General features: G+C 32.6%; 1 protein-coding gene across 4 annotated transcripts; it reads right to left on the bottom strand.

Annotated features, from left to right (window-relative positions):
* Positions 1-9,100: 9,100 nt before the first annotated feature.
* LOC114399467 lies at positions 9,101-17,672 on the bottom strand. Of its 4 annotated transcripts, none has more exons than XM_028361669.1 (4): positions 17,512-17,671; positions 17,311-17,442; positions 12,304-12,444; positions 9,101-9,156 (listed from the first exon to the last, which is right to left on the bottom strand). In XM_028361669.1, exons 1-4 carry the CDS (start codon positions 17,548-17,550, stop codon positions 9,133-9,135), a joined length of 336 nt encoding a protein of 111 aa, XP_028217470.1. In that variant the 5' UTR covers positions 17,551-17,671; the 3' UTR covers positions 9,101-9,132. The 4 variants fall into 4 exon arrangements, with proteins under 4 accessions (XP_028217470.1, XP_028217467.1, XP_028217468.1 ...); XM_028361666.1 differs by lacking the exon at positions 9,101-9,156 and adding an exon at positions 11,548-11,868 and having other exon boundaries at positions 17,512-17,672; XM_028361667.1 differs by lacking the exon at positions 9,101-9,156 and adding an exon at positions 11,548-11,868 and having other exon boundaries at positions 17,311-17,439; positions 17,512-17,670.
* Between the last annotated feature and the right edge of the window lie 510 nt (positions 17,673-18,182).

Raw genomic sequence — 18,182 nt, forward strand, 5'->3', positions numbered from 1 at the left:
TATCGTTCAAGTATCATTTCATGGCCTAAAAGAAAATGTTACCACTTGTTGGAATATATGAGAATCAAATGATATCAAAAGTCATTAAAACTAACTATTTTGCATCCACAAAAATACATATTCAGTATAAATAACCAAAATATATAATAATAATAAATAATCATCAAAAGTAATCAATAATCAACATAACTCTCAAACACAATCATCAAGGACAATCAAAACTCAATCAAAAACAATCATCAAAAGCAATCATCAAAGACAATCAACATAACTCTCAAACACAATCATCAAAGACGATAAAAAACTTAATCAAAAACAACCATCAAAAGCAATCAATCAAAGACAATCAACATAACTCTCAAACACAATCATCAAAGACAACCAAAAGTTAACAATCATAAGCAAACATCATCAAAAATAAACAAACATTAAAATCCTCGCCATTGAAAACAAGAGGCCTATTAATAGAATTTCCCTCTAGAAATGGAAAGTTAGATGAGGCCATAACTATTCTTGAAGTTTTAAAACTTTAGACAAGAATCCTAGTCTGATACCACTTGTTGGACAAGTGGCCTCAATAACTTAAGAGGGGGGGCGAATTAAGTTTCAAAATTCCCACTAACAAACTTTTAATCCCCTTCTAAATGATAGGCTCAGAATACATAAGAAGAAGCAACAATCAATTTAATAATGTTCTTTAAACATGCAAGACATAATTGATTGCAATAACATAAATGAGATAAGGGAAGAGAGAAATGCAAACTCGATTTATATTGGTTCGGTTACTTCCCGTGTCTACGTCCAGTCCTCAAGGAACCCACTTGAGATTTTCACTAACTTTGTAAAAATCCTTTTTACAACTTCTGAACACCTGAGGGATCCCTTTCCCTTGTGTTCAGAAAACTCACAATTCAAGAGACAACCAATCTCTTGATTACAACTGAATTTCTAAGATGAATAGAAAGGTTTCTCTCCTTTAGAGTGAATGATACAAATTGAAGTTCCTAGAGGAATTTCTCTCTTTTAGAGATGATAATACAATTTGAAGTTCCTAGATGAACTCTTAATAGATTTGCAAGTGTTTTACCAAGAGTTATTGAGAGAGCATTTAGCAATGAAGTTCTCTTAGAATATCTCTCTTTTACTTTTTGATGTCAGACACACATATATATAGGCCCTTCAAGTCTTTTCAAAATGGTTTGTTCAAAAAGCTTTTTCTGAAATTCTTGATTGGTTTCTGGTAATCGATTACACAGTTATATGTTGAAGGGTCATGACTTTTCAAATTGAATTTCAAAAGTTTTGTTGCTGGTAATCGATTACACATCAATGGTAATTGATTACAGCTTTTAAATTCAAATTTCAGAACCCTTCTAAAAGCTGATTTTTCAAAATTGTCTTATTGTAATCGATTACACTGCCTGGTAATCAATTACCAGAGCCTTGGATGATTTGGAAACACTTTGTTTTGAGGCCGAAGTTTGCATGATCTTGAATTATTCTTGAAGCAATGCTGATTTGTTAAAGCAACCTTGTATTAATCTTGAAGCAATGCTTAACCTTTGAATGTTTGTTGAAGTAATCTTGCAAGCAACATTGTTTGATTATTCTTTAGCATCATCAAAACCTGAAACCTGCATGATTCACATTCTCCCCCTTTTTGTTGATGACAACCATCTATAGGTCAGGAGTAAAAAGAATATCTATTTGGATAGTTTACTCCCCTTCGATTTTGCAATGATTGCTTATATGAAATAGTTGAAGATTTCATAGATTTCATATATAAAAAAAATTATCTCATAAAGAATAGATAATCCTCTTACTATCTTATATTTTATCTATCTCTCCCCCTTTGTCAACATCAAAAACAAATCATGAGCAGAGAGAAGAAAAACATTTTGCAATTTATAATGAATTAAAAGAGTAAAGAATGCTATACTGTTCAAGTATCATTTCATGGCTTAAAAGAAAATGTCACCACTTGTTGGAATATATGAGAATCAAATGATATCAAAAGGCATTAAAACTAACTATTTTGCACCCACAAAAATACATATTCAGTATAAATAATAAAAATATATAAGAATAAAAAATAATAATCAAAAGTAATCAATAATCAACATAACTCTCAAACACAATCATCAAGGACAATCAAAACTCAATCAAAAACAATCATCAAAAGCAATCATCAAAGACAATCAACATAACTCTCAAACACAATCATCAAAGACAACCATAAGTTAACAATCATAAGCAAAAATCATCAAAAATAAACAAACATTAAAATCCTCGCCATTGAAAACAAGAGGCCTATTAATAGAATTTCCCTCTAGAAATGGAAAGTTAGATGAGGCCATAACTATTCTTGAAGTTTTAAAACTTTAGACAAGAATCCTAGTCTGACACCACTTGTTGGACAAGTGGCCTCAATAACTTACGAGGGGGTGAGGGGTGAATTAAGTTTCAAAATTCCCACTAACGAACTTTTAATCCCCTTCTAAATGATAGGCTCATAATACAAAAGAAGAAGCAACAATCAATTTAATAATGTTCTTTAAACATGCAAGAAAGAATTGATTGCAATAACATAAATGAGATAAGGGAAGAGAGAAATGCAAACTCGATTTATATTGGTTCGGTTACTTCCCGTGCCTACGTCCAGTCTAACGTGAATCTTACGGGGCGGAACGTTTGATACAGGATTGTTGGCGGAGAGGGACGCCACTTCCAGAGATGGAAGATAAGTCACGATGACGCCACAAGGAATCAACCTTGATAAGTCAGAATTTGGTTCAATAGGAACCCTAAGAGAAGGTTTCTCACGTATTTGAAAAGAATGCAAAATATGTCTCATTCATTTTTATGAAAATATATATATAGTTCACCAAACCCTAAAACGAAATAAATTGGTGCAGCTGAAAAGGCATAGGTTTTAGCCACAGCCACCAATTTATTTATTTAATTGTAATAATTAAATAATAAAATAAAAATAAAAATAATGGAAAAATGGGCCTTCAATCATCATCAATGGCAGCTATACAAATGATCAACCTTGTCTCTATGACGTGTTGGGCCTGTTTAAGTCTGCCTCTGGTCATGGGCCCTTCAAGTGCTTCATGCTCCTTGCCCTTAGTTATGTCCTCATCACTTGTCTCTATGACGTGTTGGGCCTGTTTAAGTCTGCCTCTGATCATGGTCCCTTCAAGTGTTTCATGGTCCTTGTCCTTAGTTGTGTCCTCATCACAGTCCTCAAGCAACCCACTTGAGATTTTCACTAACTTTGTAAAAATCCTTTCTACAACTTCTGAACACCCGAGGGATCCTTTTCCCTTGTGTTCAGGAAACTCACAATTCAAGAGACAACCAATCTCTTGATTACAACTTAATTTCTGAGATGAACAAAAATATTTCTTTCCTTTAGAGTGGATGATACAAATTGAAGTTCCTAAAGGAATTTCTCTCTTTTAGAGATGATAATACAATTTGAAGTTCCTGGATGAACTCTCAATAGATTTGCAAGTGTTTGCCCAAGAGTTGTTGTGAGAGCATTTAACAATGAAGTTCTCTTAGAATATCTCTCTCTTACTTTTTGAAGTCAGACACACATATATATAGGCCCTTCATGCCTTTTCAAAATGGTTTGTTTAAAAAGCTTTTTCTGAAATTCTTCACTGGTAATCGAGTATAGGTTTTTGGTAATCTATTTCACAATTATATTTTGAAGGGTCATAACTTTTCAAATTGAATTTCAAGATTTCCATTGTTGGTAATCGATTACACATCAATGGTAATTGATTACAACTTTTAAATTCAAATTTCAAAACCCTTCTAAAAGCTGATTTTTCAAAATTGTCTTCTGGTAATCGATTACACTGCCTGGTAATCGATTACCAGAGTCTTTGATTTTTTGGAAACACTTTGTTTTTGAGGCAGAAGCTTGATCTTGAATTATTCTTGAAGCAATGCTTGTTTGTTAAAGCAACCTTGTATTAATCTTGAAGCAATGCTTAACCTTTGAAAGTTTGTTGAAGTAATCTTGAAAGCAACCTTGTTTGATTATTCTTTGGCATCATCAAAACCTGAAACCTGCATGATTCATAGCTGATTCACTCAATTTGGAGTTCTTCTTAGTCCAATAGCTCTTAAGGTGGTTGGTCCCTTGCTTCTTGACTCAAATTCTTAAAGGGATGGCACCAATCCTCCTTTGCAATTCCCTCTATGGCAACTCACAAAAAGAAAACAAAGAGACAAGCAATAACCAAAGACAAAAAAAAAATGAAATGAAAGTTAAACAGATAGAGTTTTATCAATAGAAATTTTTAAGGATTATTCAACAATTAAAGCAATGAAAAGCACATAAAAGCAAGCTAGGACTCAAAGAGAAACCTAGAATGGCTCTAAAGTAGAGTAGAAAAACTAAAAAAAAGACTCAAGAAACCTCTAGTTTTGGCACTTGTTTTCACACTAATTTTCAATTTAAAATTAGAACTAAGATTCGTATACAATAGGCAGCAATTATAGAATAAATTTCGAGCCAAAACAACAAGCACACTTCTCTTTCACTTTTTCTTTTCCTGGACACTGATTTTTCTGTCAACTTGTGTGATTTTTTGTATTTTTTCCTTTTATCCAAATCACTTGGTTCTTTTTTTATAATTTTCGTCCAGATGTCTAGAAACTTCAGTAAAACTTTCAGCTCAAAATTCATAGTGAATAATTCCCGGTAATTTATACACGTTCATATGTTCAAGCTGCCAGCACCAGGGATTTCAACCTAGAAATCAAGAGTAATGTTTATGTTGCCTAAGGCTTGGATAGTTACAATTTTTGTTTGCTTATGCTCAATTATCTTGAATAACACAATTCAAGAGAGCTTAAGACTTATTTTGATTCACAAATCCAGCCACAACTCAGCACCACAACTCAACTTCTTCATAGGCATCATGTAGGAAACTTAAAAAAAAAAAAGTTCAACAAGACTACTTCTAGGAATTGATTTTGAACATGTTATGAACTAAATAAAATGCATGAATTAGACTCAAAATTCAAAAGATAGGCTAATAATGACAAGAATGCATGAACAAATGTATCTAGAATTCAATCAACAAAATCAAAATTCAACACAAACTTAGAACATAATGTGACAATTATTATGACTAAACATGACTCTAAGACAACATGGATTAAGTGATTTACACTTAGATTTTTGTGCTTTTTTTCTAATCAATATTTTGGAAGAAAATTTAGATCTAAAGGTTCAGAACAAGAAGATTATGACTAAAAAATGATAGAACCTAAAATCAACACAAAAACATGATTCAAGAGTAGATCTATAAAATTTGAACCATAGAAATGCAAGAACAAGTGTAGATCTAAGATTTAATCGGTTTATTTTATTTTTTTTGAATCTACTCTAAACAGCACCAAACCACAATACAATGGAGGAGATACATGGATAAGAAGTTGAAAAACAATGAATTAAAGTGAATTGACTGAACAAAAAGATAGCGGAAGCAAAAGAACATCACCTAGATGAAAATGCTCTGATACCACATGATGTAGCTCCATGTGGAGCATGTAGGCCTTGGATCTTCTTCATCAATGGAGTCCTTTGCTTCTTGAAGATGAATGGCAGCGGAATGGAGAAGGAAAAAAGATGATTGGAGACACCACTTCAAGAAGAAGATGAGTCAAGAACAAGCTCACCACCATAGGAAGCCATGGATAAGAGCTTGAAGGTAGGAGAAGATGAGTAGAGGGAGAAGGAGAGAAAGAGCATGAAATTTTGTGCCTCAAATGAGGTATGAACTTTGAAGTGTAATTCTCAAATCAAAGTTGAAAAGAATGCACATACATGGCCTTTGTTTATAGCCTAAGTGTCACACAAAATTGGAGGGAAATTTAAATTTTTATTCAAATTTCACTTGAATTTGAAATTGAATTTATGGAGCCAAAATTTCACTAATTATGATTAGTGAATTTTAGCTATGGTTCAGCCCATTAATCCAAGATCAAGTGCAAGATTCTCCACTAAGTGTGCTTAGGAGTCATGAGGCAGGTAAAGCATGAAGGACATGCACAAAGTGTGACTATATGATGTGTCAATGGGGTGTAGCAAGCAAATGCTCACCTACCCCTCTAAAATTTAATTGTATTGGGCTTCTCCCAATTCAATTAAATTTATTTCCCAACACACACATCAAATATTCACTTAATTCATGTGAAATTACAAAATTACCCCTACCTACATTATGGAGCCCTAAATACAAGGCCCAAAAATAATAAAACCTTAATCTAATATGTACAAAGATAAGTGGACTTATACTTAGCCCATGGGCTTGAAATCTACCCTATTTCTCATGAGAAGCTTGGGGCAATCTTCTTGGAGTCTTCTATCCAATGCCCTTAGGGGTAGGATTGCATCAATATATGTGCAATAGAGTTTGGAAGGAAAACGGTGATATTGGAACTCACTCTTCATCCAAAGATGCAAAAAATGGAGTTGGAAAAGTTCAATCTCACCAAGATTTGGAAGGCAAGTTTTCCAGGTATTGATCCTTTCTCTTATCCATCTTGGGATACTTTTCTTGAAGAAGAAAAGTATGCACTTGGTGTATATGGAGATAGGGAACCAACGATCAAGGAGTTCCCTCCAAGATAGACTACTACTCCTAACCTAACAATCTGATCTTCGAGCATCAACCTATAGATAGAAAGGTGTATCCTTCTGGTGCAAGCGTCTAGAAAAGTAGAGATGTTGAGTTTGTTGAAATGCCTTTCTTTACTCCCTTAGATCTTCAACGGTTCATGGGTCTCATTTGTGACCCCAATGTTGTTCTTCCTTAGGATCACACCAAGAGTAGAAAGACGTTTTAGACAGAGGAGATCGTCTTGGAGGTACTTGAAGAAAGTGTGAATTTTCAAGACCGAGATTTATCAGACATGGCCCTCATCTTAGAATGAAGTTATTTGTCTATAAGGGGGAGATTAGATCAAATCAGATCAAAGTCTCAACACTCATCTGCCCTTCATGCTTGAGTCACAATTTTCTTGCTTAGCCACTCCTAAGACTCAATTTGAAATAGCCATTGATAAGCCTATTCTATATCAAAAGGCTAATTGCTATAAAGGTAGGAAGTTGCTGATTGAAGACGATGATGATGCTCCACCTACCAGATATGTTAAAGGTTGTCCTGGTCAACTTTTCAAACATGATCTTGAAGCTCTCAAGCAAAAGACTAAACTCACTAATATGGGTGGGTATGCCATGAAAAGGTTCTATAGATTGAAGGAATGTTGCTCGGATTTGGAACTTGATGAGAAGTCACCTGCAGATGTAGTTCACCATGAAATTAGGCGATGTTATTAGCCCTAAACCACACTTGCTTCTCTTAAGAAACTCTTTTCAACATGATTAATGCATGGAAAAAGGAGTTCTATGTTGTGTCTAATCACACCTTTTCATTTGTGGTGTTCCTGCCCTTCTCCAGATTCTTCTTCACACACCATGTGGATCCTATCATTAAAGAAGTTGAGTCTGATGTTGGAGATTCTTTTGATTCCATGGTTGTTTAAGTGTATGATCCTCCACCCTCTCACGCATATGTTCGTTTGCTTGAAGCTGAAATAGCTAGAACCAAAGAAGCCTTTGCACAAGCCTTATAGGATCATGCTCATCCTGAAAAGGAGGCTCGCAAATGGTTCATCATTAGGGATTACTTTTATGAGAAGATCACTAGCTGGAAACCTCCTCATCCTCCAATGCCTCCTGGTAGTCCTATCCATCTCTCATTTGATTTTGATGACTCTGGCGATGTGTTTCTTAGGAAGCTTGATGAGGAAGTTGCCAAACAAAATTGAGAGAAAAAGTAAAAGTTGAAGTGAGCTGAAGCACCATATAATCTAATTGCAAAAGCCTAAAGAAAACATTAGTTCAAGGGGATTTTTTATGTCTTAATACAAATCATGACCTTTAATTATTTTGATTAGATGTAAACAAATACAAAGGTTAGAAGTTGTGTCTTATGTGCTATCAGAACATATTCCATGAAGTCAGTGTTTGATGCTTCAGACGAAAGCAAGATAGAATCATTATCTGATATGACAATGGAGATGACATTTAAGACTTCATTTAATATTGTGTCTAAGATATATTTTACAGAGACATTTTCCTAGGATTTGTCAAATACTATGAAGAATAAATGAAGCCAAGCTGATCGAGGCCGTACCCGAATCAAATAAACATTAAAAATGCAGTATCTAGGAAGTGATCCTAGGTCATCTCCCAACGAGCAATGGTCAACCAAACGTTCATAACAGATAGTAGGAAAATAGTAATGAATTGGCAGGGGGGTGTTTGCTTTTCTAAATTATACAGCGAATAGATGTGAATTAGAAAATATTAGAATTAAAACATGTTGTTTCCCCTTGATTCACAAGCAAGTCTCTTATCCTAGGTTACGAGAGTTTATCCTTTATCAGTTCAACCACTTAATCCAACCCTAAATTAAATTACTAAGCAAAATTTAACATAAGGCATTCATTATGTGATTAAGCAACACATACACCAATTAATCATGAAGGATCATTAAGCATGAACGTAAATTAAGCGCAGAGACAATTAATCAAGCACTAAGCATGCATGAATTAATAGCAACAAATTTAGAGTAATTAGTAAAGAGGAAAAACTGAACAAAATTTAACAGTAATAATAGAACCTCAAAGAGAACTGTGCTTGATCCTCAAGAGAAAACAACGCTGGGGACTTAGCCTTCCATTAATCAATAGAGAACGAAATTATCGATTGAAGAACAAAATTTTATTGCTAAAACGAAAAGTCAGAACTGGAATTGCAAAAACGAAAATAAAGGAGAAAAAGAAGAGAGAGAAGAGAGGGCTAAACTAGAACCTTGGTGTTGTTATATAGTATTCCAGCCCCAAAGCTTACAAATCTGTTTTAAATCTAAGCCCATAAATAAAATCAAATCAAATCTAGATAAGATAAGATAAGATCTAGATGAAATAATATCTAGATGAGATCAAATCTAAATAATATCTAGATAAGATAAGATAAGATCTAATTTTGTAGAATAAAATAGTTTGCCCTCTTCAAGTCCAAGCCCAATTCTGGATTCAAGCCCAATGCTTCATTAATTCCTGAAATTAGATTAAAAACATCAAATTAGCTAAATGGGCCCAAATAATAAAATTGCCTAATTAATTTGACAATTAAGACTAATCAGTACTTAAAATAGTGCAAAAAAGGGTTAAGAAATAGGAGAAAATAATGGCACATCACAAGCTCTGAAATTCCTCAATCGTTTTTAAAAGAAGAGCTTTATTGCACATAAATGCTCTAACACAAAAAATAAGTGGTTTCAGGTTGTAGTGTTCAACATGCTAGTGATGAAGAGTGGTTTCTCAGCATGAAGAAGTGCATGCATTTAATGCCCCAATGGCCACATTCTTCAAATTAAGAAAGGATATATGTCCGTTTAGAGACAACAAATACTTGATTGAAAGAGGCCTATAAATACCAGAAGCTTTGAACACATGAAGTATGAATTGAAGTGCTCATTATTCAAATTCTTTTTAATCTCTCTATGGAAAATCTTTTAAAGTTGTGAAAAAAAAATCTCAAAACACATCGTTTATTTTGAGAGAAAAGACTAAGTGCTAAAATTGTTTATCCGTCTATAAGATGATAGAGTTTTAGTCATTGTGAAATCAAACCAACAAATCTTATTTGTGTTAGAGTTAGTAGTGGCTTGATAGGACAAAAAATATTGGTTGTAACAAGCATGTTGTAAAGCTTGAGTTAAGGAGCCAAAAGTGATAGTGACAAATACTTCTAACTTGTTGAAATTACTAAAATTTGGTAGTTTGCCAAGAATTGGATGTAGTCTTGGTGGTTGAGACAAACCAGTATAGTTTTTTTGTGACTTACTCTTTTTATTTTCTCGTGTGTTATTTGAACTAACCTAGGATTTAATTGCTTTTGAAAAACTCTGTTTGTTTTACAAAGATTTGAAACTATCGTTTAATTTGTCTTGCAAAAATCTTATATATGTTTTCTTAAGTCTTACTTCATTAGATGATAACTTTGTTGTTTAAAAAAAAGGATTTAAATTTAATAAAAATCACAATTCAACTCCTCTTCTTTTGATATTTGTCTTTACAACTAACAATCCCACTAGCATTAACTTCTCACTAACTTTTACTTTCAACTAAGTATTTATTTTCCACTAAGCTTCCCACTATGCATTTACTTTGTACTAACCAATATTTTTAAAACTGGACCGATCATTAAACAGGCCAAGGCGTTGGTTGGCCAAGGCGTTGATTAAAGGTTCATTGGTTCAACTGTAATTGAATTGTAATTGAACCAATTTTAATAAAATAATATTGGTAATTAAATAGTACATTAAATAATATTAACTAAATATAATATCATAATTTTATAACACTAAAAATCAAAATAAAACTCTTAACATTTAAATTACACATAAAAATCCAAATCAAATATATCACAATACTTACTTAAATGTTAATATTAACAATAACATGTTTACATTTAGAATAAAAAAGAAAATAATAAATTAATATAATACAAAATCATAAGAAATCAAGACAAATAATTTATATCTATTTGTAATTCTTATCAAATGTGTGTTTTATTTATCTTTAAAATATTTTACATTAAAATTCAAAGAAAAAAAATACATTTTTTTAAACAATACCGGTTATTGACCGATTGTGATATGCTCCAATTTTACAAAGTCTCTGTACCGGTCATTAGATTGGTTTCTAGTTCAATTGGTTGAACCTGCCACTTTGGTCCGATTTTAACAACCTTGCTACTAATCATCACAATGGCTCATTAAGTTCCACTAACCACCAAAATGGTTTAGGAAGCCCCTAAATACTAAATCCGATATAGAAAAGATGAAAAGATATCTAAACTTATTTTGGTCAAATTCCCAAATTATATTCATTTTATTTCTTTTATTTTAATTGAACATTGGATGTAAGAGATTCATTAAAGATATCATCAAGAAATAATTTAATTAATTAAAATAAAAAATAAACATATGCAAAATTAAGAATTGAACTAAAATTAAGAATTTTGTATAATATAACCATTAAAATAAAAAAAATAGGAACATCAAAATTACATATCAGTTATTAAAGGGAACTATGATTACAGTTTAATATTTTTATAAACTTAATACCGATATACCATCTAGGGTATAAATAAACTAATCTGGTGTTGTATCGTCTTAAGATGTCTTGAATTTGAACTTTAACTATGTAACTGATTTAAAAGAAAAAAACTGTTATCCATAATAATCCTTCTCATAATAATCCTAATCAGTTTGAGCAATATTATTTCCTATAAAACTATATATAATCTCTGCTAAAAAAACTTAATACTGGTATTTTCATATTAAATGCTACAGGTATACACAATTTTTATAAAAAATCTTAACTTCTCCTTAGTAGGAGTATTCCGACACTTGGATGGAACCAACCAATTCAACCAAATAATTGGACGAAGTTCACTAGTGTAATCTTATCTGTCCAAAGGACAGATGAATCAGGTGCCAATTAATTAATTATTGAAAAAATACACGACAAGAGTATGAATCAAAGAGGTGTGTGTATTAGGCACCACAGCTCTTGGTCAAAGGAATAAATAAATAAATGAGTCACCATAAGTATAACTGCTCGTATCTCACAAAATTGTTGTACCACTACTTAATACATGAATGTTTCGGACCCTACATGATAAAAGACCCTGGCTTATTAACAGGGTTGCACGTGCGAACTTGCAGTGGCCCCACGTGCAGGTTTTAGGCTGGGAACGTACTGCATTATGAAATAAATGCCCATATCTTAATTTTTCCATGGACCCCCAAAACAATATAATAAATAATCGAATCTTGCTGAACCAAAGAAATTTTAGTTAGCCAGATACAACACTTCATTTAGTTGAAGGAACAAGAAAAAATAAGAGATTCATAATAACTCAACCTTTTAGAGACATGAACATGGTTTTCAGCATTTGTGAAATCTCACTTTACTTCCCTATTGTTCATTTGTACTGGCTATTTTTTTCCCACCTTTTTAATTAAAAAAATAATTGATTTCTTTTTCTTTTTTTTTTAATTTGCCATTGTTTATGAAAGAAGTTAAAGAAGAAACACAAAACTAAGTCATTAAACATTGAAATCAAAATAGGACGTGCCTAAATAGAAGTACTAATCAAGATTGTTCTAATAAATTTTCTAAATACAAATTTACCAAGTATCTTCCTGTGGACAAAACGTCAAGCCTCTTCTCGCTTGGTTCGTATTTCCCCTTCCGAAGCTGATAGCGATGTGTTACAGCTGAAATAGTATAAGCTTGTCCTTCTATTGTTACATTCTCCCCACACTGCAAGTTCTGACTTGAAAAAAAAAAATTATATCATGCAAATGCTCCAAATGAATGTGGCACGTTTCTTTTTCAATTCTCACAAAGTTATGTTGGATCATATCTCCCAAAAAGAAAAAGAAAGGAAAAAGTTAAGTTGGATCATGGTATGCATAATTGAATCAATTGGGCAAAAATTGACAACACAACATGTGATCAATAATGTTTTGTTAAACTATGAAAAAGAAAGGTTTTGTTAAACGGGGCATAGGGAGTTCTGCTTTCAGAATCTACTACTATTTTTTCTGATTTCAGAATCAAAACCATAAAAGGCTACAAACAATTACAGCTAGTTAACCAAACAGCTTGCTTCAATTCCTCATCTCATACGGACCCATCATCTGCCATCGCACATAATGCTTTGCCATTAAAAATTTCAGAAGCAATAGATCTAAAATAGGCAACTACAACTACAATCCTCAGACATCTAAAATTAATACACTACAATTTCTTTATCTTTTTACTTTTGTGTGCTTATAGCTCCAACATGTGCCTTGTCTTCAATTATATGCCTCACTGACTCTTAGAAATGATGGCATCTGCCATCCACATGTTCCCATGTAGCATGAGATATACATATACTAGACCTATATTACAACTTTATTCTTCCAATCTGCAAAGGTTAATTTTAGAAAAGCAAGTCAAGACTCAATAGTTTGCATTTATATTCCTTCTAAATTATCCTTTCATCGGGACATATATCCTCCAAAGCACCAAAAGTCAGTCCCCCCATCGAGAGAGAAGCAAATTCTGATCCAACGAGCATGACAAGGGCTGACCAAAGAAGCCAAACACGTTAATGGTGGTTTTTGCACTTCAATGAATAGTTCCCATCACAATAATGTTTACTTGGATGCAAAATTGTTTTAGAAAGGGAAGGGAGACTTGCACTAAAGCTCTATTTTATAATAGCAATGTTGCTTTTCAAGTAGCCTTTCACATGTATTCTTGAATGTAGAAATAATAATCCATTTGAGATTGAGATGCAAATGCCAATCCAATCAGTAGGCCAATGACCATAAGAAGTAAATGTATTGATCATTTTTTCTCTTAGCTTAGTAGGTTTTGTCATTAAGTAGTGCTTACATCAGTTCAAATTATTTCAGTAAGGGAAGGGAGTATAACTTGAAGTTAAGCTTCCAATTGCAACTTGTCTAAATCTCAATCTTTGTGACTAAGAATGGGAAACCTTAAATGTGTGTGATTCCAGTCAACTATCAGGCCAACTGAAGCAAGATAGGCCTGATTTAAATTAGCTTCTAACTTATGATAGTTTTTCAATTATATCAAAACATACTGTTAATGTTTTTCCAAGACAAGAATGTCAGGTTTTGTCAAGTTCATAGGTACTTGGGGAAAACTTAAATGAGGGAAATGAAAAAGTTAGTGTATATGTAAATGTTAACTAGCGTGAAATGTTTGATTCATTTTATCTCCTTTATTCATTTTATTTTCTTTTTTAAGTGCTTGTTGCAAAGTTTATCTAAATTGACTGTCTCATTAGTTAAAACTTTAATAATAACATATATTAGATGCCTTCAGAACCCAGTTATGCCACATCATTTAGTCTCATGAGATCTGCCACATTATTTTTCCTTTTGCCATTTTGCTATGCAAACCAGCTACTAATTTGCAACTGTATTCATTCATGTCATGTCATGTCATGTAAATGTCATCATATTGTTCTGATGAACTTTCCAAGTTTCTTTCTGTAATACCTTCTTAAATCTTACACTTGTATGGGTTTACGCGATCCCTCTTACACATATCTCAGATTCTGGGTACATTAAAATTATGTGGAGTAAAATATTTGGTCCCCTTTGACAATTTCATTCTCTTTTGGCTTCTTGCTGATAGGAACCAAAATAGGAATGGTAAAACTGAAGTAATATTGATACTGAATTAGGACAAAATCAAAGGTATAAACACCTGTTACAAGATGAACAATAGAAAACAAACAAATAACAAATCATAGAACCCTTTTCTGAGGAAGAACCAACTTCTTCTCAACCCCACCACATATTCCTTCTAACAAATTCCTAGATACTTGACTCCTCCATCTTCCCACTATAGAATTGTTTCCATCTCTCCACCCATCACTTGTCACATGTCATTTCTGTTATGCCCTACCTCTCCTTCCAATTCCCATCCTACCCTTATCACTTCTATTTCTTAATTTGTTAGCTCCTAACTGCAGGCCAAGTAAGCCCAACAATGGGTGACCCAACACCTTCATAGATTTTCTTTCATATCAAATGGACAAAAAGTCATGGGAGATAACTCTAGCACCAAAGAGCTTTATACTGCTGTGCTGGCTATATTTTAACGAAGTTGCTAGGTCCAAAAAGTTTCATGGGCATAAAAGCAAGTGCTGCATCAAATAGTGTGTTTTTTAAAGCCTATTGAACCAAAGACATTCCTTATAAGAAAAGTGAGCATTACATCACAACTGGAAAGCACTGATCTTGTTTCATTAATAGGTTAGTTGGCCCTAATATTGACCTTCAAGGTTTTCCACCGATTGCAATTTAATAGTTATGACAACATTATGATTATTCATGTAGGATGCCTGTAATGTAGGATAATTAATAAAAATATAGGTGTAGGCTAAAGTTTTGTAACATATCAATCATATATTGAGAACTGGATACCATAATATTCTGGGATCTTCCCTGTTTCTCTCCTTCTCTATCTAACCCTATAATTTTATCAGTCATATTACAAAGAAAACTCTTGTTACTCCAATTTAAAGATTCAAGACAAGAGTGTTCAGAAGGGTTGTTACAAAAATTTATCCAATGTGTCAAGTCCCATAGTGATTCCTTTCTTCGTTATTGTCATGATATAAACACTTCTAACAACTTGATCTTGTGAAGCCCAAAACACTCAAATATTCTCAATAGAAGAATCTGAAAACAGCTCATATCTCTCCCTACCACACTATCGTCTCATTTCTCAACAGCAGAATGTTGAGTATAGGATGCTGGGTGAAAACCACAATAAACCAGCTTCAGGCCTTGATCATTAGTACCATCCAGTCGAGTCACAACTCACAACATTACAGAAACCTTATAACAATATTTTTGAGTCCTTCCTATGTTTAACTTAAATGGCCTAGAATCTTAAAGCATATTCATTTGAAATTATTCCTCCAATTTCAAGTCCCAAAAATTTCAGTTATATACCTTGTTTCTGTCACAGAATATGTAAAATGAAGGCCAGTAAATTGACAATTTTACACTAGTGAACTTCAGAAATATACTGATTCAAATAACATAGAAATAAGGCTTAAATATGTTTTCGATCCCTAATAAATATCCAATTTTGCATTTGCTTCCTAATAAATTTTTGTTTTGCGATGAGTCTCTAATAAAACAACAATTTTGTTTTTTGTCTTTGACACTTATTTTTAATCCCTAATAAATTAGTAAATTTTGTGTTTACTCCATGATAAATATTTCCCATTTGTTATTAATACAGACTTTTAACAAAAGTTGCTAATTTATTAGGAAGCAAACACAAAATTTTCTATTTTATTAGGGATTAAAACCAAATATCAAGAATAAAAAACAAAAATGTTATTTTATTAGGGATTCAATACAACAACAACAACGCCTTATCCCACTAGGTGGGGTCGGCTACATGGATCAACTTCCGCCATAATGTTCTATCAACAAAAATTTATTATGGAGTAAACACAAAAATTGGGTATTTATTAGAGATCAAAAACATATTTAAGCCTAGAAATAATCCTTAATTTACTTGGATGCTGGTATTATACCACTGTTACAACAAGGCCTATATAATAAAGTAAAGGAGGCCTTATCAACTCACCAGTCATGTTAGGGAATGCTTAGAGGGGACAAGAAGGAAAGACTGTAGTTTTATATTTTTAAATTAAGAAATATATAATATATTGATAAAAATAAATAAAAAGATGATGGGATTAACATAGTTATAAAACTTGGCTTGATCCTAACAGTTTAATCAGTAAATAGGCGACCCAGTCAGTCAGGTAACTAGTTCAAGTAGGTTAGTGGATTAGATGTGCAATTTAACCAGTCTAAAACCGGGTTAAATGGATTAATGAATTAAACTGGTTTTACAAAATATTCCATGAGACTTGATTATACATGTTACTTAGTAATTAACTCAAATAACATCAACCACTACTCCATAGTTAGACGTTTGTTGTGACTTACAATATTAGTTATCACATTCTTATTATTATATTTGGAGTAAATAGTGTATTAGTGTGTTTGGAATAGTCTCATGATGAGAAAAAAAAATTAATTTTTCATGATGAAGGGGAAACAACAAATAGTTACTTTTACTTTTACATGGTTTCACCATGATTTTGTAGGATAGAATCAATTATGTGTGCTATCCAAACAAACACGCTATATGTGTACTATACTGATGGTGTAAAGAGTTTTTCCATTGTCATTTAATGACAAATCGTCAAGTATATTGTCGACTTTTCCAATAATTATCTTAAAAGTCGATACTAATAATGATTTTTGTAATATCTATCTTAAAATTTGTAATATCTGGAAGGTTAAATGTTAAGTTTGTTTACATTTATAATATCTATCTTAAAATTTGTATCAAGTACAAGGATGATTTCTTATTGGTTGACAATTTCATGTATTAAACTCTTTCATTTTCTCAAATGAAAAGGTTGCCCTTTGCCTAAGCCTTACCTTCTCACTCACCCATCCAAACGTACCAACCATTACTCATTAGATAGATACAATTGGCAATTAAACGATGAATTATTAACAATGAAGCTTTGGAATTGATTGTAAAACAGAAAAATCAACGAATGGCACTTACAGGGGGTAAGCAACGAACGCCAAGAGACTTAGGTGGAGGAGTAATCTCGACCACCTTGTAGGGAAGGATGCTACCTCGTTCCCTGTCTCTGTCTCTCTTCCTATTGCACGAAACCTCAAACGACATCGTCTGCTAAAAAGAGCGAAAACCATAAACAAATGAAGAATCAGGGTAACGTTCGAAAGGGGGTGAATGTGGTACCTTCTGGAATGAAGCGAAACCCATCTTCCACGACGCCATTGCTATTCGAGACTTGATGTTGGTGAGCGTAGTAGGAGCTACAATTAGCTTCTCTTCTCTTCAATTCTCGTCACGCAAAATGGCAACGGCAAAGCCAGAAAACACTCCAGATTTTGTTTGTGGTGGGACACGAGTCACAGGGCAATATTGTCAACATTCTCAAAATAGTTTTTTTTTGTCCATTTTCTCTTAAAACTAAAAACTAAAATTAGTTAGTGTTCTTTTTTAGGAGAAAAATAGTGTTATTATTACGTACAAAAATCGTTTACTGTATTAAAAAAAATGGATGGTTAAATTTTTGTTATTTTTATTTTTTAAGTTTAACACAATATATCATTTAAAAAAATACATCTATAGGATCCCACTCCTCTAAATTAAACTTATTTATTTTTGTGGCATTTCTAATGTTTTTTTTTTATGTTTTAGACAGTTTGGTCTTTTATAGTTTAAATAATTAAATTTAGTTCTTTATGTTTTTAAAATGAGTCAGCATGACCATGTTGAAATAATGATTTTCATTTGGAGACACAATTTTTTTAAAACTAATTCAATATCTAAAACTTAAATTACTAGATTCACTTATAAGAAAATTATAGAATCCAACTAATGTTCCAATCAAATAAAAAAATGTC

Source organism: Glycine soja, chromosome 19 (assembly GCF_004193775.1).
Source record: "Glycine soja cultivar W05 chromosome 19, ASM419377v2, whole genome shotgun sequence".
Lineage (NCBI taxonomy): Eukaryota > Viridiplantae > Streptophyta > Magnoliopsida > Fabales > Fabaceae > Glycine > Glycine soja.

What these genes read in the sequence shown, in the direction of transcription:
- LOC114399467 (XM_028361666.1), bottom strand. Translation starts at nt 17,550, where the DNA reads ATGGCGTCGTGGAAGATGGGTTTCGCTTCATTCCAGAAG. An exon ending in GCGTTCGTTGCTTACCCCCT is followed by an intron (nt 12,445 to 17,310) that starts GTAAGTGCCATT and finishes TTTTCAAGTCAG; the next exon opens with AACTTGCAGTGTGGGGAGAA. An exon ending in TGTCCACAGGAAGATACTTG is followed by an intron (nt 11,869 to 12,303) that starts GTAAATTTGTAT and finishes TTCATAATGCAG; the next exon opens with TACGTTCCCAGCCTAAAACC.